At 54.7% G+C, this 26,039-nt stretch overlaps 1 protein-coding gene across 16 annotated transcripts in view; it reads left to right on the top strand.

The window, feature by feature from the left end:
- Window positions 1-26,039, top strand: part of NFIX (nuclear factor I X) — a 99,460-nt gene that overhangs the window by 43,569 nt on the left and 29,852 nt on the right. For 7 of the 16 annotated variants that reach the window (XM_049098255.1, XM_049098260.1, XM_049098256.1 and 4 more), the window contains exon 3: window positions 12,560-12,694. The exons of the other annotated variants lie outside the window; for them this stretch is intronic. In XM_049098255.1, the coding sequence (XP_048954212.1) occupies window positions 12,560-12,694 (135 nt within the window). The remainder of the gene's footprint in view (window positions 1-12,559; window positions 12,695-26,039) is intronic. 16 annotated transcript variants of the gene reach the window in all.

Below are 26,039 nucleotides of genomic sequence, written 5' to 3'. Positions count from 1 at the left end.
TAGATGATCCCACGGTGGCAAGTCCTGCCTTTATGTGTCTCATTAGGAGATAGGCACCTCTGGAGAGTCTGCGGCAGAAGTGAACAGTCAGCGGGGCGAGGCCCCACTTGAATGCAAGTTCAACCCAGGCTTGGCTGGTGGCTAGGTAATTTTGTTTCCCTGTGACACTTTGCACTTAATTTTGTAGGTTTTTCTGCTTCTGGAATTGTGGACCTAGGACTGTGTTTTATCTGCCTTTACATATGTCTCTTGCCCAGTGTATAGCTTTGTACAACCCCAAACTCATTTTGAGTATTGAATTATCTTCAGATGGAAGTGGCCTGTGGCCCATCCTTAAGATGATACAAAGGCACGGAATGGCATAAAAAAATCAGAAAAGGGGGTGATGAAGGAAGGGAGTGAAGGCAGGAGAGAGTGGCTGGTGTGCTGAGACATCATGAGGGGAGAATTCTGACAGATGAAGAATAGTAGAAGCTTCCGGAGGGCTGGAAAGAATGTGGCAGGCAAGTGAGAATCTGGGGGTTAATATGTTGAAAGGGAATTGGTTACTCATAATATTTTTTTTCTGCTTTCTGGCAGTTGAGGTGTCAGGAAGATAGGGAAAGAGCAGCCCTCTTTCTGGTCCCCTCCCTCCCTTGGCCCTTTGTTCAGCCTGTCCCCACTCTCAGGCCTTCCCTCTTGTCTCGGCTGGCCCTGCAAGATGGAAGGGGTGCCCCCCTTCTGGCCTTACAGCAAGCACATGGTCCCCGGAGCTCATGTCCTCTACAAAGGCAGCCTGTGGGGCTGCTGAGCTCACCCGTGACAGTATCTCTTCCCGTGTCTGATCCTCTCCACCCTGCTAACCTAGAAGATGCCCAGCAGCATGGGCTGGGAGGATGTTAGGGTTTTTCTGTCCACATCCTCAGCTGTACCCCGTTCATGCTACCCAGAGCCCTGAGCATCAAGCATTGTGCATGGAGCACTGGGCATCAGGATTGCTTGCCTTTGCCTCAGAGGCTCTCCATTGCCCTCCTCTTCTTTCCTCAGAAGCCCTGGCCTCCAGGCCCCTTGTGTGGATGCTGACTCATGGCTGGCTTGTCCAGCCCTCTCTTTCCTAGAGACCCCTCTGGCCCTGGTCTCCCCGGTCTAAGATGGCCCCCGTCTCCCAGCTGGTACATTTGCACCCAGCTCTGGAGGCTGGATTTGGTTCTTAACAATAAATTATTAAATTAGGGCAGCCCCGGTGGCGCAGTGGTTTAGTGCCGCCTGCAGCCTGGGGTGTGATCCTGGAGACCCGGGATCGAGTCCCACGTCGGGCTTCCTGCATGGAGCCTGCTTCTCCCTCTGCCTGTGTCTCTGCCTCTCTCTTTGCTCTCTCTGAATGAATAAATAAATAAATCTTTAAAAAAAAAAAAAAAAGGAATGTGAACAGTGTGTTTCTCACACACTGGCACACACACGGTCCCTTTGCTGAGCTGATCCCAAAGTCTGTTCTGCCCGCTGCCTCCCCTCTGCTTACCTCAAACCTTACAGTTGGTCCCATTTCTTTTGGAGGCGATTCCCACCTCTCCCCTCTTCACTTCAAGGTCCTCCAGCCAGCCACTTCCTCCCTGGCCCTAAACCTCTTTCTTCCAGCCCCACATGCCTGCCTGTTAATTTCTTGGAGACCACTTTCCTTTCTGAAGTCACCCCGTGTCCGTAAAAGAGTGACCCCAGTGACCAGTCTCAGAAGTGTGGCTTGTGGGAGGGTGGTGTGCTGCAGCGTGACAGGGGTTTGGGGGCATCACCCTCCTTCTTGCCCTGTGTCGTTTGGCCTAGAGTCTACTTGAGTGTGAAAGTTCCATGTGAACACTGACAGACCCCAGGACTGTGGTTTCCCATTGCCTCATAATGTTCTCCTACAATGTGGGGTGATGGGTATGGACGCCCATCTGTCCACTGTTTTAAAAAAGGTATTTTTCTGATTATAAGACTAGTGTACATTCATCATAAAAACACCAAATAATAAAAAAACAAGCAAAAAAACACAAAAAATAAATAAAATAAAATAAACAAAACAAAACAAAACAAAAACACCAAATAAGCACAAAGCCTGGGGGGTGGGGGGCAGTCAATAAAAATCATCACCGTTCTATGACTTAAAAACCACCTTTTGTTGCATTTTTGTACCTATTCATGCACACATTCAATTTTTGAAAATTGGTTTATGATGCAAACACTTAAAATTTTAACAGCACCGTATATTCTACCAAGTCACAATTTTTTGAAAACAAATTTTTGGTGATTTAGCATCTTTTCTTAGCTGCATTTCCCCTAATTGTCAACATTTCTAATGATTGCTATCTCTTTTTCACTTTGGAAATGAGAAATTACCTTCTGTGGGGCTCCTGGGTGGCCCTGTCAGGTAAATGACTCCTGATTTGGGCTCAGTCGTGATCTCAAGGTCAAGACTCGAGCCCCCCCCCCTCCCCCCGGGCTGTGTGCTGGGCCTCTCTCCCCCTCTGCCCTCGCTCTCTAAATAAATAAACAGGCGAATAAAATTGCCTTCTATTATCAATGTAATAGGTGCTTATTTAAAAAAAAATACAGGGGTGGCTGGCAGGCCCAGTCGGAAGAGCGTGAGACTCTTGATCCTGGGGGCATGAGCTCAAGCCCCACGTGGGATGTAGAGATTACTTAAATAAATAAAACTTAAAAAAAATACAAACATGCCTTTTAAATGGCTGCGTGAGACTTCAGTCAGCATGCCAGAGTTGATGTAATCCCTCATCTGTGAAGAAGCCTTTACATCGTGCACTCTGCTAGGAGAGACATCCTAACGCACCCAGCTCTGTAGCTATGTGTATGGACTTCAGACAAGACTTCGTAGCAGTTGAATCACCAGGCAAAGGGTACAGACTCTTCTAAAGATGCTTCACATGGATTGTTAAATTAATTACTATCTGGAAATCTGGCTCCTGCAGATAATGCATTAGGGTTTCTTTGTCCATATCCTCAGCTATACCCCGTTCATGCTACCCAGAGCCCCAGACAGACACTACGATCATTTATACATCACGCACACATCATGTACATATTACATTACATCAGGATGCCCTTTAAAAAAATTTTTAAGTACAGTCTGTCCTGCAGCACGGGGCTGGAACTCACAACCCCAAGATCAAAAGTCGCATGCCCTACCAACTGGGCCAGCATGGCACTCTCAGGACGCGCTTTTAATGAGCCCACCCTTCCATCCCTGTCATAGATGTATGTCTGTTGCATCAGCTCACTTGTCCCAAAAGGACACATGCTATCATCTTCTGTAAGAGCTAATCTTGGACATCTCTGTGTTAGCACTGCTGGCAGGCGGGTGTGTGTGTGGGGGGTCCCCGCAGGGCCTTGGCATGGCAGTGTCAATTCCCTTGGGCCAGGAACTGGCAAGGGAGCGCCAGGGCTGCTTGGCAGTGAGCAGGTGCTGGACATAGCATCTGAATGGCAGCAGCCCCCCAGCACCACTGCTGAGGTGCAAGCCATGGCGGCCACCAGCAAGTGCCTTGAGAGCTCCTGAGGAAGCAGCTACTGCTGACTGCTGAGGTCAGGCCCGCCGTCTGCTGCCAGGACCCTGGGCCTGCCTGGGGAGATGCATTCCTCCTGTGACTGGAGGGGAGGCTAAGAGAGGGTGGGTCCCTCACTCTGGGCTGTGGACTCTATCTTCACTTGCACACATACACCATCCTGTGCCCCACAGATGGCATCCCCCAGGGCCACACAGGCTGGGACACATAGCCCCTTGTGCCATGCCCCAGAGCTGGGACTGTCTCCTCCCACAAGTCTCTAGAGGCATGCATGTGTGAGCGTGCTCTCCTCAGGCTCTGTCCCCAGTGATTCCTGCCACGTGCCGCTGCATCTGCATGTGCACACACGTATGTTCATTCACCTTGAACCTAGGCCTTGTGTCACTTTCTACATCTCTTTGGCTCATTGAGGCTACAGTATCTCAGACCTCTGGCAACTCTCGTCCCCCACCTCTTCTGCTCAGTGGTCCATCTTGCCCAGAACCTGACTGTCCTCTGCCATTGTGAGGTAGAAGACACCTCCTGACCCCTGAGGCCCAGCAGGGGCCTGTGACGTGCAGCAGTGGAGAGAGTTGTGGACAAGGAGAGGCTGTCCACAGAAGTCTTTCTTCCCTCTTCTTCTTGCAGCAGCAGCTGTGGTGTGGTAGTGCCAGGCATCCCATGCCTCCAGGGCCCATGGCCGTGCCATCGTGGGTGGGATGTGTGTTTATGAAACTTAGTCCGTTCTCTTCCTCTGCAAGTGTTCAGCATGTGTTACCCTGTGAGTGTCTGTGCGTGCGTGTCTGAGTGTCAGGAGGTGGGTGTCTGTGTATGAGCGTGGGTTGGAGTGTGTGTGTAAATGTCAGTGCAAATCACACCCTGGGGACATAAGGGGAAACTTTGAGGGTCATGAGGTTTGAACTGTTGTTGCTCCCATGAGGATACAGAAGCCCAAGGAGAGTGCAGTTACCTGCTCCCCACCATCATCCAGTGAGTACCCAGGTCACCCAGGGGCACCACCAGCAAACTCCAGGCCCCGAGCCCCTTAGACCCCTGAACAAGTGTCTGCATAGGCGGTGTGTGCATTTGCCACATAGTGTCAGACCCTTCCTTGCCTGCTCAGCAGCTGAGCAGCTCCTTTCTAGGGCTCTTTGTGAACCTGCCTCGCTATTAATCTACCTGTTAGTAAAAGAGATTACAATTGCTGTAATTACAGGGCGCTATGGCTCCACCGTCAGGAGCAGGGCTGAGTGAGAGGCAAGGGGTGGGGGGGAGTCCAGCCCCACAGGAAGCTGCTATTAAAAGCCCCATGTTTTGATATGGCACAGGGACAACAGCCCTTCCCGGGGGCTGAGCAGGCTGGGCGGGGGCGCAGGCAGACTAGGTTCCCACTGCAGGTTCTGGCATGACACAGGAGGTCAGCAGGGCTGAGGATGGGGAGGGCTGGGAAGGGCCCCCAGGAACCCTGACCTCAGGGGCCCCATGCAGAAGGCACAGGCTTTTGTAGGCATAGAATGGAGGAGACATGGCGGCACTTGTCAGGATGGGGCAGTGGTTCTTCTTCTGAAGGGGCTCCACAGCCACCAGCCCCCCACTGATTAGTATGGACACACAGAAGCACCTGGTCTGTGCTAGCCCAGAGCTGTGTATGACATGCTCCTAGAAGAGGATACAGGTGATTATATAGCACAGAGGTTCTCAGTAGGGTGTGTGTGTGTGTGTGTGTGTGTGTGTGTGTGTGTGTGTGTGTTTCTATCCCCAGGGGACTTCTGGCAATATCTGGAGACATTTTTGGTCGTCACTACTAGGGGGAGTGTCACTACTGGCATCTAGTGGGCTGAGGCCAGGGATGCTGCTAGCTGTCCTACAATGAATGGTACAGCATCCTACAACAGAGAATGATCCTGCCCCAATGTCAGAAGTGTCAGGGTGGGAAACCCTGAACATAGCAGAGGAAAAGGGATGGCAATGGGCAAGTCAGACCGGAAAAAGTCAGACAGGACTCCCTGGTGCTACGATTGGAGACCTCAGCAAGTCTGTCCCTGGGTGGGGGTGGGAGAGAGCCAACATCCCAGGCCAACAATTGCAGTGTTGTTGACCCCTGGGAGATGTTGGGGGACCACAGGCTGTGAATATTCCTGTCCATTCCCCTCCCTTTTCTGGCAAAAAGAGCTGGACCTGGATTGGGGCATTTGCCCTTTCTCACTGTCCCCCTGTGTCCTCATTGCCCACCAAAGCACTTGGGAATGAGGGGCTCAGATCTTCTCCCTCAGTTGGAGCGTCACAGGCCTCTCTGGGTGGGAAAGGTTGGGAAGAGGGTGTGCAGGCATGGGGAGGGCTTGCACCCTCCTGCTCCCATCTTGCAGGGACACCAGCCACACCCCGGCTTCTCCAGAATGCACATCTGGCCCGGGTGCTGCTCTGAGGCACAGAGCAGAGCAGGGCAGAGGACTTACCAGTAAAGCCAAGTTTGCTCCTTTCTGGATGGGCACAGGGAGCTTTCTTCCACCATTCACTCCTGGGCACTGCTGCCCCCTTTCCACTTTTGTTTCCACTTTTCTCTTCCAACTTTGGTCCTCTCCAAGGTGCTCCTTGGGAGGGGGGATCAGACGGTCGAATAGGAGATGCAGTAGGAAGTGGCCTGCGGGACTAGGGAGGCAGGTGTGGGCACTACTCAGTCCTCTGTCTTAGGGTATGTGCACTGCTTGTGAGCAGGGCCAAGCTGTGTGCAGAGTGGCTTCTGATGCCCTCTTGGCCCTCAGGCCACCAAGTCTCTGTTATTCCGCAGACAAAGCACTGAGATTTTCAGCTGTTGTGAATTCTGTGTTTCACACCGAGTCCCTAATAGTGGAGTCACTTTGCCTCCCCCCCCCCCCCGTTTTTTTGCCTTGACAGCTCCAACCTTATAATTTTACCTTCTCCCGTCTTGTAATCGCTCCTTTTCTTCCCTCTCCCCTTCCTGGGGTTTTTGCTGCTCATCTCTGGGAACCCCCTTTAGGAAGGATCACTCCTGACAAGAGGGGAGGGGCTTCCTGTCAAACATTGGGAGTTGATGTTTTGTTTGGTAAAATGTCTGTAAATAGGCTGTGAGGCATTAATTCTACATGGATCCCTGTGCACTAGAGCGTCTTTTTGTGTCTGTGCACGTCTCTGTGCGTGTGAATGTCAGGAGCAGAGAGAAAGGGAAGGGAAGGAGGATGAGAGAGGAGAGGGATGGCTTCTGGGGGTCCTGGTTCTCTTCCTTCTGGGACATTGTCTTGGCCTAAATCACAAGCCCTGATTAGGAGAGGTCCCAAACCCAAAGTGTTTAAGGGCCAAGGAGAATGTCAGGAGAGAAGCTGCTGTGTGCCACCCTGGTTGTAGGCTGGGTGTTCAGAGGCTTGGGATGGGACAGTGGGCCTGTAAATCCAAGGATCTGTGACTCTGAGATGTGTCATGGAGGGAACTATTCCTCCTGCTTAGCATCAGTTGGTCACCTTAAATTGTTGGGGACAGTGTTAGTCTTCCACCCATAAGTGGAAGCCTGTATTTCCCTGGACATGAGGCTGTGTCTTAGGTCTGCAAAGCCACTATGTTTTATTTGTTTTTTAAATTAATCAATTGATTTTTTTGAAAAGTAACCTCCAGCCCTAGCATGAGGCTCAAACTCATAGTCCTGAGACGGATAGTCAAATGCTCTATGGACTGAGGCAGCAGTCCCCCTTGTCTGTTATTTTTTTTTAAAGTAAGACTTCTTGTTGTCTTAGATTGGCCCCTTTTAAACTTCAGGTGGCTTGACGAACAGCAAACTCACTAGAAACCCTGGTGACTTGACTTCACCAACTCAGCCACATCCGTTTTCCCGCCACCAGCCTTCCAGACCAGGGAATACTTTCTCTCTTTCAGCTGCTTCTCAGCTGACACCCTCCCTGAATCCATTTTGAGTTGCTCTTCCCCGGCCCCGTTAGAAAATGTCGGCTCCGACTGCACCATGCTCGCCAACAAAGGTGCAGAACGATTTTGGCTGCTTCGTCCAGGAAATAAATTCCTCTTCAGTGCCAGAAACCATTGAGTGGTGCCATGTGTTGAGCTCCAGGGCCCAGCACCATGGGCAGGGCTGTTGCTCCAGGCAAGGAGGGTGGAAGCATGGGATCAGGAGGCTCTGGGGATGAGAGCCCTTGCTTCCCACACATCCTACGTGCCTCGGTCAAGGACCTAAGAACTTGTCACTTGGCCTGTTCTTCCAGGCCTGGCTTTCCACCTACAATTGCCTGTGGTCTGGTCTGTCTCTGGACCCATGGTAGACTAGCCTCCTTCTGCCCTGCGGCATGCAGGCTCCTTTCTTTTCAGGTACCTTGCCCAGGTTCTCTGGCTCCATCTGCCTTGTAAGGGTTAGTTTCCCCAGGGCATGCCCACTCTCCTCTTTTCTTCCTATAATTGGTGATGCTGTCAGTGTCACTGAGCCCCATCTCACTGAAGCCCACAGACAGTCCCATGAACTAGGCACTGTTGTAATCCTCAGTTATGCCCAGAAGCCCCATGGACAGAAGAACCCTGCTGGAGGCCATGCAGTAGGGAGCGGCAACCCAGGGCCTGTCCCCTCCACACACATCTGCCCCGCACGCTGATCCCCCTGGCTCATCTCAGAACTGATTTCTCCAAACTCTTCTTTCCAGCTCCTGGGCCAACAGCCAGTTGATACAGTATCCATAGTGACCTCATGACACTCCCCGTTCCTCTTTTTTCTATCCATTCCATGCCTGTCTCCGTTCAGGTTGTCACCAGCTACCTGAGCTGTGTGAGTCTGTGCAACCGAATTAATGTGGCTCTATGGTGGCTCTGAAGCATCTCTGCATTTTCACCACCATTGTTACTTTCCAAATGCAGCTTCTTCTCATTCTCTTCCAGATTTGTTTTTTATTGGGATATAATTCACATAATAAAAGTCACTAATTTAAAGTATATGATTCAGGGGCACCTGATGTCCCAGTCAGTCTTGATCTCAGGGGTTGTGAGTTCAAGCCTTATGTTGGATGCAGAGGTTACTTAAAAATAAGGTGTACGATTCAGTGGCATTTAGTGCCTTCACAGTGCTGTGCAGCCATCACTTCTGTCTGGTTCTGTGACAATTCTATCACACCTGCCAAAACCTCATACCCATTAGCAATTTGTCCCAACTCCTCCTTCCTCTCAGCCCCTGGCAACCACTGTCTGCTTGCTGTCTCTATGGATTTACCTGTTCTGGACATTTCCTATCAAGGGGATCATACATTGTGTGGCCTTTTGTGCCTGGCTTTCACTAACATCCTGTCGTTGCAGCTCATCTATGTTGCAGCTTGGATCAGGACTCCATTCCTTTTTCTGGCAAAATAATATTCCACCATGGATGTACCACATCTTTTTAATCCATTCTTCTGTTGATGGACATTTGGGTTGTTTCCACTTTGGGGCGATTGTGAACAGTGCTGCTGTGAACATGTGTATACAAGTAGTTTACGTGGACATATGTTTTTGATTCTCTTTAATGTATACCGAGGAGGGGAATCACTCTCCTGTAGTTTTGTGACCACCTTCCAATGGGCAGCTGGTCATGCTGTCTGCCAGAGATGCCTCCTTCTTAGATTAGCAGTCTAGCCTCTGCTAATCATTCCATTCCATTCTGCTAAACATCTCCCCTCACACCCCCTGGCTCTGTGTTCCAGAAGACGGAGCTCTCTGCAGGCCTTCAGTTTGCTGTGCCTGGGGTTCTCTGCGTCTGGGCTTCTCCTGTTTCTCTCCATCTACTGTTGTCTTTCCCCCTTTGTCCAAACACCTTTATCTTTCACACTCCCCTCATGAAGCCTTCTCCTACCACTTCTCACGCCCAGAGCTGAGCCCTCCTTCATTGGGAGGCCCTGCATTGTATCCATTATGCACCCAGTTTCCAGCTGCAGGGAAATTGCCCAGGGCAGCTTCTCTGGTTCTGTATTCATGGGCGTTTGGCAGGTAATAGGTGCTTAACAAACGTAACACACAGATTAGATGAACATTAAGGAAGTGTATGCACTTTTCCTGCCTGTCGCAGATCTGTGGGTGAGCCACCTGGGTGCCCCTGCTGATGCACAAACGAATATACTCCTGCAGTGTGCCTCCCATCGCCTTCTGGGCCCCAGGGTGTCAGTGTCCTCCTGTTTGCTTCTCCATGGCCTCCTGGGAGCAATTAAAGGAAGTATAGAGGACAGGAGTCCAGGAGCTCCACAGGTGATTCTGAGGGAACTCAGTCTCCTTTAGCCCAAACAGGTGAACAGCAAGTCATATGTGACCTAGTTTTTTACTGTTCCTCGCTCCTCCTCTAAGGACAGAGGGGTTGTTCTCTCCTCTCATCCAAACCAGCCCATCTGGAGGTGGTCCCAGAGTAGTCACCCTGTTGTAGGCTATAAGCACAGGCTAGCCTTGAGCGCCAGCCCCTGCCCCAACTTTCCCCAGGCAAGGGCAGGGGTTGAGCAGAGGAGCCAGCTGCCCCAGGCTTAGGTGGATGCTGTGCCTTGAATCCCAGATCCTGTCACAGAAGGTGGGACTGAGGTAGTTCCACAAGGTGTAAAGGACACTGCCAGGCCCCTGTACCAGCTCCACTCAGGCTCTGCCAGGTGGCCCAGGTGGGTAGGTGGCTCAAGAGGGCACAGCACCACCCCAGCCACCCCACTGCAGGCCCAGGGAGGAGCAGGGGTATACTCACTCAGGGTAGGGGGCATAGAAAGAGAAGGGGGGATGCTGTCTGCACCTGAGGGGGTCTGTATCCAACAGCAGTCAAGTAAGGCCACGTTTCACATCTTGTCTCCCCCCACCCCCCGACTGGATCCTACCCAGTCCTTTCCAGGCTGGGGGGGGGTCTAGCTCTAGTCAGCTAGCCACACACAGGCAGGTTCCCCAGGCAAGCTGGACGCCTAGTGGCCCCGCTCCTGGCAACTCACTGTCTTCCTAGGCGCAGCCTGGCCCTCCTCCTCCTCCGCCTCCCTCCTCAGCCCTCTCCTCTCCCTGGGCCTCTTCCCCACGTGGCTCATTACAACTCCAGTTGTTCAGGTCTTGACCTCAAGAGCCTTCCCTATTGACCCCTGACCAGCGATACTAATCTGTGTCAACAGGCCCCAGGGGTTAAAGAAACACAACCGCCGAGCTGCCTCCTTAGCAGGTGCCTGGAGGGGGCAGGGTGGCTCCTGGGAGTGCGCCTGGCGGAAAGGAGCTTCCACAGCACCGCCCCCTCCCCAGTTCACTCCGCCCTCCAGCTCCCCCTTTCCTGCTCTCTGGGATTCTCTTCTTCCTCTGCGGACCCCCTCCAGCCCAATCTCCCCTCCTCTCTAGTTCCCTTCTGTCTTTCCTTTGCTCTCCACTCTGCCTTGTAGGATTTGGGACGAAATACCCCCCCTGCGTCCAGATGGTTCTGCCCTTGTACCACCCCCTCCCCCACTGCACTTACCCCCCCCCACCATTTTTTCCTTTTTAAAGATTTTATTTATTCATTATATACACAGAAAGAGAGGGGAAAAGACAGGCAGAGGGAGAAGCAGGCTCCATGCAGGGAGCCTGATGTGGACTCGATCCTGGTACTCCAGGATCTGCCTTGAGCCGAAAGCAGATGCGCCCAACCGCTGAGCCTACCATTTTCCATCCGGGTCAGGATCCTCCCTTTAACCAATGGTTCTCACATTAAAGCCATCATCAGAATCCCCTGAAGGGCTTGTTGCGACACAGGTCCTAGAGCGCTGCCCTGAGGGCATCTGCATTTTCAACTGGTTCCCTCACTCTGCTGGTCCTCCAGGCTACCCCGCCCCCAGACTCAGCAGGCAGCCCACTCCCCCCAACCTTGTCTGCACCTTTTTCCCCAGGGATGCAGCCATCCTTGGAAGACTGAGAAGGCAAACTGGTAGCCACCTGGGTGGGGCACAAACTCCCGTTGAACAATTGCCGTGTTCCCAGAGCACAGGGTGGGTGGGTTACCTGAGGGTGGCCTGGTGAGAATGCAGGAGCTGGGGTGCCAGGCTGGCTCAGTCAGTAGACCATTCGACTCTTGATCTTGGGGTCATGAGTTTGAGACCCATATTGGATGTAACTACTTTAAAAAAAAAAAAAAAAAGGATACTGCAGAGGCTGCCAGGGGGGACCCACCATGTATTCTTGTGAGTCATGCAAAGGAGCATCCTCTGGTCCGGACTCTGCTGGGGGCCCTGTCAGAGTGAAGGGCCACTCTCCTGACTTTGACAAGACAGTCTGGGTCTTCTCAGAGAAACAGTTGTGTGTCACATGTGTCTCCTTTCTTGGAACGAGCCTGGAGTTATAACGTGCTAAACCCTACCGCTTGATGGAACCAGAGGCCATCTCAGCCCAGCCTTCTCTGCTCTGTGCTGCAGGGGGTACCCCCTCCCCCCCACACTCTCACACACACCCCGGAGGAGGGAGAGTGCTGGGCTCAGGGACGTTGACCTCTGTTATTGTCCAGTATGGCCCTGGCACCTGGGAGTCTGTATTCCCATGTAGCCCTCATGCTGCTCACAACAAGATGGAAACCCAGAAAGAAGAAACCCACAAGCCTGGAGTCCTCCTGCTTTCTTCTTTGTCCCTGTTTTGAGCTGCTGTTACTGCCTCTGGCCACCCATCTTAACATGACCTCTTGTTCTGTGGGGCCACAGCCACAGGCTGCCCCTCCCACTGGGTGCACACATGTCTGACAGGGATGGTCCCAGGACACTGAGCAGGGTGCTGGTGGGACTCTAGCAGGGAGAGGCCACCGAAGGCCTCATGTGCTTGGGTGGGCTTGACAATACTTTCCAGGGTCTTTTTTGCTGCCTGGGATGCTATTAGCCCCAGGAAACCCACCCCTGGGGGGTCATGCTGGCTAGTGGGGCACCCCTGGGTGCTCCTCACTTTCTCTGGGTGCTCTTATTCTCTTGGGACTTTCTACTCTGTCCTCCACTCTCCCAGACCCCTCCTTCCCTTCTTCCTCTTGCCTATGGCTCCCTGATGAGGCTGGGGAGAAATAGACAAACTCTTTAAAAAAAATTTTTTTTTTTAAGTTTCCCAAACTTTTCCAGATGCCAAGAAGAGGCCAGAGAAACCCTGCAACTGCAGGGCGGGTGTTCCAAAGCCTTTCCCCACTCCCTCTCGATGGAAAGGAGGGGAACTAGAGGAGCAGAGTGACTTTGGTACCTCAGACAGCACACCTGAAGGTCAGAGGGCCGATTTGCCATCCCCAAAAGCCCCCCATCCTCACTTCAACCTCCAACCAGTGTGGGGAGGCAAAAGCAGAGGGTAACATCCGCAGGACTGCTAGGAAGTGCAGCATCACATTGCAAAGGCAGTGACTTCTGGGGTTCAGAAGGATTGAATTTGGGACAGAGTATCCCCCCTCCAGTTAGTGAGGTCAGGAGCTGAGAAGGGAGATAACCTGGCCTCAAGGGCTCCCTCCCCTGTAGTCTGGGGCCTGACGTGAGAAGCCACCACTGCTGGAGCCAAGGGTGGGGGGGACAGACAGGAGGGACTGGTGTGTGGGGACCATGCAGACACCACTGTCCTCCCCAGATCGCACCCATAAGGGATGCTGCCCCCAACTCTGCTGTTCTGTCCATCTACTCCCTGGACACCTCCTAAAACAAAGGCCTCTTTGTGGTCCTGGCCTACTGGCCCGCTGCCAGCCACATTCTTTGCGTGTTTCCTGAGCACGGATCCCAGCTCAGTGGTCAGCTCCTCCCCCATTGGCCCAACTCCTCCGGGCTCAGAGCAGTCCCCTCTCCGCTGCCCTGCCCAGGGTCCTTCCACAGCTCCCATCCCTCCTGTCAACGGATCAGGGCTGAGAAGGGAGAGCCCAAGGAGTTCGGCCTCTGGGCCTGTGGCGCTATCAGAAGCAAGTAGAGATTCTATCCATCCTGGCTCTGAGGGATCCCAGTCAGTTCCACTGAGCCTGAGCCTTGTTGTTCTCATCTGTGAAAATGGGGAAAATAACTACCCCATGGGACTATCAGGCAGATTAAATGTCTCCCAAACACCCAGCTCCTGCCTGCCACACAGTGGCTGCACTAAGTAACTAGAGCTCCCCACTCGGCACAGCACCCTGGGGGGTTGGGGAGCTTGTCGTGACTTTGGTGGGTGGCTCAAGAGCTCAGAGGGTCTCTAGAGTGGGACATTTCCTTCGGTCCTACGGGAGACCCAAAACCTAAGGTCTACTCCTGGAGGAGCCCTTCCCCTCCTGTGGGATAGAGCTAGGTCCTTAGCAAGTGACCCACCAATCCCAAGCACAGTGCTGCTCCCTGTGCCCCTCCTGGCTCCCACCTCAATCTGTAACAGCACTGGGGGCCCCTGTTTGGGTTAGACATGGGGAAGGGGAGGGGCTAGATCTGAGTAAGGGGATCTGGGGTGGGTGAGGCAGGGAGCCCCAAAGAGGGATGCCTGGGCTTTTAGGAGTGGAACACTTTGGAAAATCAGCAGATACATCCCCTGTCACCTCCAGTAACCAGTTACTCACGGTCACACACGGTCCTAATGAAGTCCTAGATTGCTGCTCTGGAGTCCCCCCCCTTGTTAAAAAAAATGTTCATAATTTGGAAAGAAAAGAAGCTTTTTACAAGCTGGCGGCTCTAGGGAACTTTCCGTCGGGTTCTTTCTGGCCTCGTGATGGGTGGGGCCCACTTTTCCCTTCCCCTCTCGTGCTCTCCTAATAATCCCCCTTCCCTAGCCCCACCAAACACACACACACTTTAGGCGACCTACAGCCAGCTGTCACCCCAAGAAAGCTGAAGGGAGGCTGAGGACCTGTCCGTGCCCTCCTGGGCCCCAGCCAAGGCCCCCCGCACCACCTCCCCTGCCCCCAGAGGTGTCCCGACAAGGGCCCGCGGAGTCCTCAGATAGCAGCTCTTCCCAGAATCCACCCCAGGACCCCAGCCCTGCCTGCCCTCCCCCAGGGCTAGCCCCACTCTCCTGCTGAGTGAGGGTCCCCCGAGTCCTCCTGCAGTCCTGAGGCCCCTCCGGGGAGGAGGCGAGAGGTGCTGAGCTCACCGCCTCGGCATCTGCCCTCCCCCTCTCTGGTGCGAGGGCCGGCCGCACTCCCGCCAGCGCCTCGCTCCCTAATAGCTTTTTAAGTCCAACCACATGTGTCTGCGGAGCAAGGAGCCGCCCCTCGCAGGGCCTCGGCTCCCCTCCCTTGCCGGAGACCACCCTCCACTCGGAGCAGCCTCGGGGCTGGGGGAGGGGGTCTGCCTCCCGAGAGCCCATCTGCTAGCTGCCGGCCCAGCTGAGCAAGAAGGGCCGCTGAGACGGCTGAGTGCTGGGGTCTCTGAGTGCTGGGGTCTCTCTCGGGAGTGTTATGCGAGGAGGCCAGCCCTGAGGCTCCTCTGGGCTCAGGGTCCCCCAGTCTCCCTTCCCGGTTCTGGGGTCTGGTATCCTCTCTTCCTGTGGCAGCAAGGAGGGGCGAGCTGTCTGGGTTTGGGAGCCTGAGGTGGGCGGCTAGGAGGCGGGTGAGGAGCTCTGACCTCCTCTTGAGGGCCTCCCAGCCATGGCTTTGTGCCAGCACCTCTCCCCTGCACCCGGCCCCATTGTCGTGACCCCATGATCGCCCCTCTGACTTGTACACGTGTGGCTCCCTGTGCGTGTGAGTGGTCTGTGGGGAGGCCTGTGGGGTGCGGTTTCGCAGAAGGGGAGTGAGGGCTGAGAACCAACGGGCAGGCAGGCCTGGGGTCCTAATGAGAAAATTGCTTCCAGCCAGGGAGCCCTGCTCTGCGGCTGAAATTGCATCCAGCCCGAGCCAATTCTGCTGCCGCGGTCCCGCCCTTCGGAAGGAGGTGGGGGAGCTGCCTTGGGCAGGGGGAGGAGCGGGGCTTGCACACTACTCAACCAACACTCCCCCTCCCCAACACCTTAGAGTCTTCTGCCTCTTGGGGAGGGGACTCAAGTGAGCTCCAGGGCCCAGCTTGGCTCGAGACCCTACTGCTGGATCCTTGGGAGGCAGAGGCTGGAGAGGGAAATGGAGAGATTCTCCTCTCTCTTCTGCTCAGTTCTACCAAACCTGTAGAGCCCCCCACTGCCTGCAGAGGTTCTCAGAGAGGTGAACCCATTAACAGGCTTACCGAGGAAGGGTGTGAGGAACGCTTTGTTTCCACAGAGGTCCTTTGGGCAAGTTTGTCCACCTGGAGTAACTTGAAATTCAGCCTCTCCTAAAAACTTAGGGTCCGGCCCCTCTTGCCTACCCCTCCACTCAGGGGAGCCCAGTGCCTGCACCCCAGGCTAGGGACCCAGTCGGTGAAAGGTCAGCGAAGCTTGCTTTCTTCTGTTACTCATTCTGGGCTTTCAGTAGAACCACCTACAGGAACAGCAGAAATCAAGGCCACGAAGTCAGTCCTGCTTCTGAGGAAGGCTGGTACCTACCATTCAGCTGCCAATTGGCTCCGTGAGCTCCAGCCCCACGGATTAACCAGCCTCAGGCGTGCCCTTGCCATGCCCCAGTGAACCAGAAGGTCCACCTTCTGGTTACCTATGGGGAAGACCTATCCCAATCCTGGGAAAATACTTTCCTCACCTGGGGCTCTGATCTCTGCTGCTGCTGCTTTGCTTATAGACTCTGGATCACCTGTTTCCTAGATTTCTGAGATGGTGGTTAGGGAGGAGGGTTGGGGGAGGGCACAGAGAGAGAATGGGGCCACATCTAAGTACTTAGCTGCCCTTGCCACCTGCGGTGAACCTGGCCATGCGGTTGTTCCCCAGAGAGGTAGCTGGTCACCCCGGACCTTCCTGCCCCCCCCAACCTCCTGGGTGGGGCCTCCCTCTGGCACTGGCAAGTTGTAAAGACTGTGCAGAGCAGGGAGTGAGCAGGAGTGCTCGGAGGGAGGGAAGAAGGCAGGAGGAAGGAAACAACCCCATTGTCATCCCCCAAATTACTGGCTGGGATGGCAGGGGAGGAGGCGGAAAGCCGACATTGTTTACTTAATTAAAAGTAAACAACAATTTGCCGCTGCCAGCCTCCCATTAGCTGTGTGCCGGAGCCCTACGAGCTGGGGACTCGGCTTTCGCTCCCGCCAAGCCTGGCTCCTTTCACCACACCCCCAGCCTGGGCTCCCCCAGGGCCCTGCACCCTTCCCTGGTTCTGCCCTTCTCAGGCTGAGCAGAGGAAACAAGTTAAACCGCATAGTGTCTCAGCATCCTCCAGGTTGGGATAAGAGTGTCAAGGAACTGTCATTTGGCAGGTCACTGTGGGGTGAGAGACCCCTGAAAGTGTATACTGTTATGCCTGGTTGAGGTCCAGTGGAGCAGTGCAGAGGGCACCATCTTGTCAGGTTAGCCAGATGTCTGGCTCATTGGGGGAGGTGGTCCCCTTCCCCCTCCCCACCTGAGTGTCCAGTCTCTACTACCTGGAGGCCTGGGCCTCTCTGCCCCACCCCCCTTTTTTCCTTTTCCCTTTTAGCAGCTTATAAACATCCTTCTCCCATCTTTTTGGCTCTGCTCCCAGAAGGGGGCTGTTCAAGGCTCCAGGAGGGCGGAGGGAGAGATGCAAGCGCTTGGGGCCCTTGGGGCATGGGCCTGCGGGGAGCAGGGCTGCGGGAACTGAGTATCCCCCACCCTTGCCAAGACAGCCACAGGTGTCCCCAGGATCCGGGAAGGGGAGTTGGACAGGTTAGGGCTGCCCTAGGGCGCTACTAGGGTAGCATGGTGAGAGGGTTGTGCATTGATTTCTGTTGGCTTCCAGCGGCTTCCAGAGTGCCTTGGGAGGGGGGGATGGGTGTGTGTCCCCAGGCAAGTCCCCACCTCTCCCATGGGCTCCACCCCCAGCGAGGTACAACTCAGGCTGAAGGGCTGGCCCAGGATATATGACTTTGGCTCATGACTTTAATGGTGACAGCTTTCCCTTCCCCTGTAGAGGTGGGGGCTAAGTCACTTCCCAGCACTGTGCTGCTTATAGAACCACTGCTGAGCTGGAGTCGCTATCAGGCTCCTGTGGCCAGATGCTAAGGTGGGGAGAATATCTCAGGGGAAAAAAAGCCAAACCTGAGACACTTGGGGAGCCAAGCAACTGGGATTTAAGCCCAAAGGGGGAGAGGTGAGGCAAGGCATGGGCAGTGGGCAGTCAATACACGAGTCCCAGTGTGCATCATATGTCCCAGAGTGCTGGGTCCCACCAGGCTGATTCTTCCCCCAGGGCACAGTTGGCAATGGCAGAGACATTTTTAGTTCTCACAACTGAGGGGGCGTGATGCTACTGGCATCTAGTGGGTGGAGGCCAGAGATGCTCAAATCCTGCAGTGCACAGGACAGCCCCACCGCAGAGAATGATCCAGAGGGTAGGGGTTGAGAACCCTTGTCTGGAGTTTGGCCCTTCAGGAAGATTTAGACACATATTCACTCTCTCCATGAGCCATCCTGCCCCACCTCACTCCTCCCCCAACATTTGCATCCTTTCATCTTCCTCTTCCCCCTTCAGGATTCACACATCCACATGCGTGCACACATGCTCACAGCTCCCGGGATTCACACACATCAGGGTTTTCACATGCACTCACACACAGAAAAATCTGGGAAGTCTGTCCTGCGCTTAATTGAATTAAAGGACTGGGGTTTGGCAGGACATTGTGTATCTGAGCTGCAGCTTCTTGCAGCCGTTTCAGCCCTGGACAGGACGGTTCAGGCTTCCTGCGATTCCAGCTGCTGCTGCTCCTCTTTCCTCTCTCTTTCCCCCACTTTCCAAGCCAGAGACCTGGGAAGGGCCCCTGGTCAGCGGTCAGCGTGACAGGCTTCTGCTCCTCCCTTCTCTCACTGCTTTGCCTTGTGGTACTGCTTGTAGGAGGCTGGGGCCTCCAGAAAAACCGGTATCCCCCATGCATGAGGCCAGGGGACTGTCTGGAGCAGACCGGTCCAGGCCAGTCCCTCATTCCAGGCTTTCTGCTGTCTATGCATGGGTTGCAAGGTAGAGGGTACCGCTGGTTGGGAATGGGATACACTTCTTGGCTGAGTGTGAAGCCATCCAGCTCTGCCTGAGAGGCCTGAGGGCTCCCTATCTATAGGGAGCATCTTCCCTATAGCCTGCATCCCTATCTTAATGGACAGAGCTGGGATGTCAGCAGAGGGCACAAACTATTTGGGGGACTGCCATCCCTCAGATCCTTTTCCCAACCTGAGCCCATAGGGTGGGATAGGGGATGGGGTGTGCTGCAGGGCAAAGGGATGCTTTTCTGTGTCTCTTCCCTCCCACTACTGCAGGGTCCCACTGAAGCCTCTGCTTTTGTCAGGCTCTGGAGGTGGACTTGTTCTCAGTCCCCCCCTTATAACCCCATTCTAGCCCCTCCCGGAACAGGAGTGAAGCTGCCTCTCATCTGAGGATGACCCCAGCACCAGAGCCCAGCTCTCACTTTGAGGAAGCTCTGCCGGAGCCACCTCTAGCCCAGAGCCTGAGGCTAATGGGAAAGGTCCTTCGTCTAGAATGGGTACAGGAGATGCCCTGGGCCTCACTGTGGGCAGGAGGGGCGTGGTCAGCAAGCCTGTGCCTCCTGGGGCGCCATCTCCTAGCTTGTGCCACCCTCTCAGCCCTGCCTTTATGGGGGGCTTACTGAGTGCAGAATCTGGCCCCCCAGCCCCCCAGCTTAAGAGCAGTCTGGGCATACCAGCTAATGGCTGGTAGTGCCACCATCCAGAAGGCCCATTGGAGGACCCAGCCCCGCCCCACATGTGTGACCCTTGGAGCTTGGACAAGGCAGGGGGGGTAGGGGGCAGTGCTTCCCCCCACCACCCCTGCTGCTGGGCTGTTTCACTGGCTGGCAGGAGGAGTGAGAGAAGGATTGGGGGGCCAGGGAAGAGGCCAGACCCAGTCCGGAGCCCTGAGAAGCGATCTGCACTGCCCAGGGTCAGGGGGGGTGGGGGGAGCGGGCCTCACCTCGGCTAACCTCCCTGACGAACAAAGGGGCCTTTCTCCACACCCGCCTGGGAGGGTGTGCCTGCCCGACGGCTGCCGCCACTGCAGAGAGCGCTGTTGTTTTCTTCTTCTTCTTCTCCACTTTTCTCCATTTCTCTCCCTCTCCTTGGTTCCTGATCCCTGACTTTTAGTATCCATTTTTAACTTTGAGAGGGGCGGCGGGGGCGGGGGAGGGGAGGAAATCTTCCTCTTCAAGCGATTATCAAGTGCAGGGGCATGTCTGTAATGCCAAAAGGTGGGGGCGTCGTGGGAGTGTTGGGAACAGCCCTGGGGTCACGCGGCCGCAGACTCGCGCACACCCAGAGCAGCCCCGTTCTTGGGGAGGAAGGCAGGGACCCAGAGCCGCGGTGGCGCCGCGCAGGGTGGGCCCGGGCTCATGGGTTTACCCCCACAGCCATGCACCTGGCAGCTCCCCCTTTCCTCCTCGCTCGCCCATTCCGCGGCCCCCTTCCATCCGGCCCCCGCACCGCAAGCTGTTCCTAATCAATGAGAACGGGAAGCTCGGCCCTCACATCACATCACGGGATGTGCTTGGCAGCGGCAACGGCAGCAACGGGAATCGTCGTCTCGGGCAGCACGGCCTGGGGTTCGAGTGGCCTGGCTCTGGCCGGGCCTCCTCCTTCCTGCTTGAGCCTCTAGGGGGTGCAGAGGGAACCCCGGCCCCTGCAGCCCCGGCGGGCAGCGCGCAGGTTCGCCGCCCCGGCCCGGGTCCCCGAGGCTGCCTGCCGAGGGCAGCTAGTGTTAACTCGCTGCGCCACCTAGCTACGGCATCTAGGAATGCAGCGCGCCGGTTCGTCGGGGTGCGGCCGTTGAGCCCCGCTGCCCCGGGGCTCTGGAGTACCTGCTTTGGTCCTTCAGGGCATTATCCATGGGGGATTTGGCACCTGCCAACCTGGAGGGTCGATATCGTTTGGTCTCTTCAGCAGCTTAGACTGCCCCAGCTTAAGTCTGGGTAGCTGCCTCCTACCCAGGTGGCCTTCCTCAGTACTGTGTGCACGTCCAAGCTTCTGGAAGTTGCCTCTCGGCTGCTGTTCAGGATCACAGTAAAACTGAAACATAGGGTCCTGGAAACTGACTTCCCTGCCCCATCTATGCCTTCCTTATGTGTGCTTGGCACTTTATCGTGTATAAAATCATCCTATCCTCTATGTAAAAATTCCTGCTCACAGCTCACTGTGCTGAGGCAAGCTTGGCATGTGTTGCACAGGGAGGGAGAGGAGGCCTGGGAGACACACTAGGTGCCCAATAACTGCAGGTCTAGGATTTGGATCCCCGGCTCACAGCTCCTTCTGACACTTAGAGCCATCTCATCCCCCAGAAGGCCACCTGCCTATCCATCTATTCAACCCAGCCTGGGCTTTCACTGCTGGCGATTTGGAGTCAAAGGCTCAAATTCTTCATGTACTGTCTGGGTAGCTCTGGACAGTGGCTGCCTTAAGGTCTTTGGGGGTGTGGGGAATGGGGAGCAGAGCAAGCTTGTAAGAGTGCTCCCCTGCCCTGCCTTCCACAGGGAGACTGCATCCTTCCTCTGATTCCCTCAGGAATGGGGGTCCAGATGGCCAATGCTGCACTCCAGGCCCTGTTGGGCTTTACGGAAGAATTACTGGTACTGGAGTTTCCACATCAATTCCTTGGAATTGAGTATTGAGGATGGACCCGCAGGAAAAATGTTCTCTTCTTGAGAAGGGGAAGGTGCCAGCCACCTGGTGCTTCTGTCCTCTGGGTGGTCAGTGTAGCCACAGTAGGAGGAAGGATCTAGAAGGATCTATGTAGAGTCTCATTATCCTTTCCAACTGCATTTCCAAGTGTAATGGATACACTAGTGAACAAAACAGATAGGCCTTGACTCCAGGAGGCTGATGGTCTGGTGGGGTGCACCCAGCTGGAAACCCCTGGTCTGGGAGGCCTGGTGACCAAGTCCTTGGGGCTCTTGAACACTCTAGAGCCAGTCTTCCTGTCTCCCACCCCTGGCCCAGCCAGAGGCTCACAGTGTGGATGGAATTTGAAGGTAGGATTACTTGGCTTCCAGCCTCCAGGCGGAAGTTCTGCGCTTAGACATTTGATTGTGGCACGCGTTTGTGTTTGTTGCTCTTCCAGGAACCCACGTATGTCTTCCCCCAGAAGGCCTCCCCTGTAGAGGAGGCTCCTTTAGAGTCACCAGCCTGGGTGTCAGGTCCTACCTCTTAGGGGGCTAAGGAAGTTAGAGCACCTGAGGATGGGAGGCAGGGGGCCTCGGCCTGCTCTTGCTTAGATGGGCTCTCCTACCCCAGGCCCTCTGGATTCTCATAAGGAAAGGAGTCAGCAGGAGGCAGGGCAGGGGTAGGATTCTGCTCATGGCCAGAAAGAGAGAGGTAACCTGGAATGCAAGGAGGCCAGGGAGCCCCAATATTCCCCATCCCCCTATCCCCACCATCTTCTGGCAAGCCTGACCCTCTTCCTATAAGTAATGAGGCTCCAGCTGTGGGAGCTTCCCCTGCCCAGGGCTGAGAGTGACTTTGCCCTCTGTGGGGACTCACTCCTCCCACCTTCTTTTCCTGGTCCGTTGTTCCTTTTCTGCTTTCTCTTCTCATCCCTTCCCCAGAACATTGCAAAGGTGTATGGGTGTATGAGTGTCCCCCATCAGGTGCAAACAGCTGGATGCAGCCCAGCTGTGCTTATGAAGCCACTCCTGAGTATTTTTAGGAAAGTTTTCTTTCCTTCTGGTTGTTGTTTTTTTTTTTTTTTTTAATTTTATTTATTTATTCATGAGAAACTCAGAGAGAGCGAGCGGCAGAGACACAGGCAAAGGGAGAAACAGGCTCCATGCAGGGTGCCCGATGTGGGACTCGATGGGGTCTCCAGGATCATGCCCTGGGCTGAAGGCGGCGCTAAACCAGAGCCACCTGGGCTGCCCAATGTTGTGTTTTTTTTTAAAGCAGTCTCTTTTTCCTTTGCTTTCTCTTTCTCTCTCGCTTTCTTCCCTTTTTCCTCCCTCTTGGAACCTTCTACTTCTCTGATTCTTTCTATTGCAGTCCTCTTGCTTAGAACCACTTTGATTTGGTTCTGATTTTCTATCTTGGCCCCTTCCTCCCTTAGTTTTAGTTTTGTGTTTTTGTCATTTTTCTTGCTCTGGGGTTCACTGATTTCTTTCCTCCTTTTCCCAAACTCCCACGTACGCCAGGCATGCCCCTTAAGCGGTCTCTAGAACTTCTGAACTTCTGAATCCCTGGTTGGCATTAGTGCCTGGAGGACTCTGTACCTTTACAAATAAGTAGACCAAGGGCAAGTGCAATTGGGGGATGGGGGGAGTTTGATGCCTGACCCTGGGAGGTGGGGACACTATTAATAGTCCTGAGAGCAGCTGGAGGTGAGGGCAGTTGTCTGGCCAGGCCTGGCCTGGGCAGCTCAAAGGGTCAGAAAGGGCAGTGCCAGAAACAGAAAGCAGGAAGGGGTTGGGAGAGGCTCTGCATGCCCCTAACCTGAATGGGGGCACCCCCTCCGCAGGGCCCATATTTTCTTGGTGTACTGGGTATGGAGGGCATTCTCCACTGTCAGTTTCTATCAGGTTCAGGAGGGGACAGAAGCTTTAGGGGCTGGGGGCCATTTTTATGGATCCAACTATTACATGACTCCTGGCCCCAGGCCCTCTTGGAAATGTTGGCTCCAGCTGCTGGCTGAGTTGTGGCACCAGCTGGCACTCCCAAGAGAGGCAGCTGGCCACCCATAGGGAAGCACCTATGCTTCTGGTGTCCTCAGCTCTCTATATCTTTAGGGCTGGGCTAGGACAGTCAGGGCCTAAGGCCCAGTGCCCTTAGAATCCTGGGGAAAATCATTTTCTCCCCCCTTCCCTATTGGCCTTACCCATCCTCTGGGCTTCCCTTTCATTGCCTCTCCCCCACCATTTCCAATGTGGTGGCCATCCTGAGGCCATTTACTGTGGCTACTGACTTTGGAGAGGGACACACTGTAGAAGGCATCCTGCTCTTTTATTTCCAGAGAAACCTCTACCCCTCTTTGCAGATGGTAATGGTTCGGGCCCTGAGGAGAGCCCCCCCTTGATTTCCTGGCTGTGTTCTCAGGGGCTAGACACCAAGAAATAATAATTTGGGCATACTTAATGTGTCATTATGAGTGTACGGTCCTGTGGGATGGGAGCTGAGGGTTACCCCAACTTCCCTCACTGAGGCAGCCTTTGAGCCCAGTGGGAGAAGGAGTGGAGTTTCAGCTAACAGAAGTGAAGGGAAGTGGTGGTCCTAGTGGAAGAACAGCTGATGTTTGAGTTGGGCCCTGGGCTAAGCTAAGCACCTTATACCTGTTCTTTCATTTATTCCTTGACCAAGAGCCCTAGGTGGCAGGTAGCATCTGCATTTTACAGCAGACGAAACAGCTCAGAACTTGACCAAGGTCACTGGACTGGTAGGTTCTGGAGCACGGATGCAAACTCAGGGGGAGCCCCTTTCCACTGTCCTTTGCTGGCTGTCCACCTCCATCCCCTACTGCCCTTGGTGTGCCCCCTTCACCCTCTCTGTGCCTGGCTGAGATCCCCCTTAGAGTGGACATGGGATCCAGACGAAGGACATCTCCCTGGCTAGACTCAAGGGCAGGCTCCAGGCAGAGGTGGGCCAGGACCTGAGGTGGGGAGCTCCTGCCTTCCTCCATCTCCCCAGAGGTCCCTCCCTTACCTCCTTCAGTAGTGGCCGCTTCACCTCTAGTCCCTGTCTGATGGGAATTCTGCTCTGATGGGACTTCCTACCCGCTGAGCATCTCTGGAACATCCCAGATGGTGCTACTTCAAGGCCCCAGGTCTGCTTGTTCACAGACAGCCATGGATCACTGATGTCTGAGATGCTGGGGATGGGTGCTAGATCATTCCCCCTCCCCCCCACCCAAAGGGCAGACCCTGGAGGAGCCTGCATGTCCATTGCATCTCTCTTGAATCTCATAGCATCTCACATCTCTCACATCTCACCAGTGCTGCTGGGCTTAACTGCTGGGAGTTAACTGTTTAACTGCTAGGCTGGGCTTGGAGGGGCCCCTAACAGGCTGACTGGGCTTTTCCATCCATCTGCTGGGTGTCATGCTCTGCACCAGGATGCATCCCTCCTTCTCTCTCCTTTTTCTTTGGCCACTGTCTGTCATCTCATGGGGATGACCAACTTGGCACCCAGTTCCTCTGGGCTTCAGTGATCAGTCCCCATCTCTAGTTCTTCCTGGGCTAGGGGCAGTGCTAAGGCAGGCTCTCCCATCAGGTGCAGGGTGGAGAATGCTGAGCAGCTCACACCAGGAGAGCACCCTAGAGGCAGCAGGGCTGTTTGCCCGAGTCCGACCTTTGGAGCCCATTCTGCTGGTCTCCTGGGCGCCAGATGAGCCCACTTTCTTTCCTTCTCCCTTCCTGCAGTTTTGCTGCTGGGTAGTGAGCTTTGCGGCAGCCATATCTGGCCCTCGCTTCTGGAGGATGGGAGACAGCATGTGTTGAGGTGGAAAAGGTAGTGCTGTGGGGGCCAAAGACTGAGTGGAATGTCCCATCCAGATGTTCCCTGTGGCCTGAGCTGTTGTCCCTGCCTCACCCTCCCTTCATGTCCTTTATAAGCTCAGGCTTCAGGGACAGCCAGAGGAGATCTAGGCTATGCAGGTGTGACTGGGCCTCTTCCTTTTCCCTGGCACGCAGCCTTCCTCCCCTGCACAGGTGACTCAAGTCAACGACTCAGGCCCTTTCAGATCCATGAGTAGAGGGGGAATGAGGAAAGAAGAGATGAAGTGGGGGTGACATGTGTGCCCATCGTGCACCTGGCCACACCCCTGCCCAAATCTTCAGGGCTGTGCTTCCTGGTCATGCTCCTGCCTCCCACTATGTGGGGTTCTAGGGAGGACAGAAGAGGGATAAACTTCAGGATGGCTCCAGGGTCTGTATGCACACACACACAAGCTGGCTGGCTTGTGGGGGTGGACTGCAGAGTGGAAAGAGGGAAGGAAAGATCCTAGAAGCCCTGTGGGCTTGGCCAAGTCCTAGCCCCTCCCCTCTTTGCCCTCTGGCTGCCCTGTACTCTCAAGGACTTCCTCAGTCCCCGAATCTCCTGTTTGCAGAGATGAGGAGAACCCCTCTGTGACCTGTCTCCCTAGCCCCCCATCTGTCCACCGCTCCCCTCCTCAGGGTGTCTCAGATTCTCAGACTTAGGTTTCAAGAGGCACAATAGTTACATTCTCCAGCTCTGATTGCCACAGGCCAGGCCTCTGGCTCCCCTTGAGATTGGGTTTCCAGTGCCCTGGAAGCTCTGGAATCACAGAAGAAGGGGGAGACAGGTAGGGGGAGGGAAGTGCCACACTGGGGAGGGCCAGGATAAGCTCCTGAACTGCATCAGCTTTTCAGAAGACAGCACCCCCAGAACAGAGCATGCCCCCACCTGCTTCTCGAACCTCAGACCTGGAGAGAGCCTGGGGAGGGGCAAGCAAACTGTGAACCCTGGGGGCTGTCCTCTTCCAGTCCCCAGAAGTCAGTGGTCCTTGCAAACCTAGAGGTGGGTTCCTCTCTGGCCCAGTGCTTAGTGCTGAACATGCTGTATACAGTGGGACTGCAGCTGTGAATGCATCATCTCCTTCTACCCCTATGGGACGGCAGGAAATTGCTGGTGGTATGTCCACATGTGTGC

Source organism: Canis lupus, chromosome 20, assembly GCF_003254725.2.
Source record: "Canis lupus dingo isolate Sandy chromosome 20, ASM325472v2, whole genome shotgun sequence".
NCBI lineage: Eukaryota > Metazoa > Chordata > Mammalia > Carnivora > Canidae > Canis > Canis lupus.
Note: the sequence above shows the minus strand (reverse complement) of the source record. Positions and strands in the feature narration are given on the sequence as shown.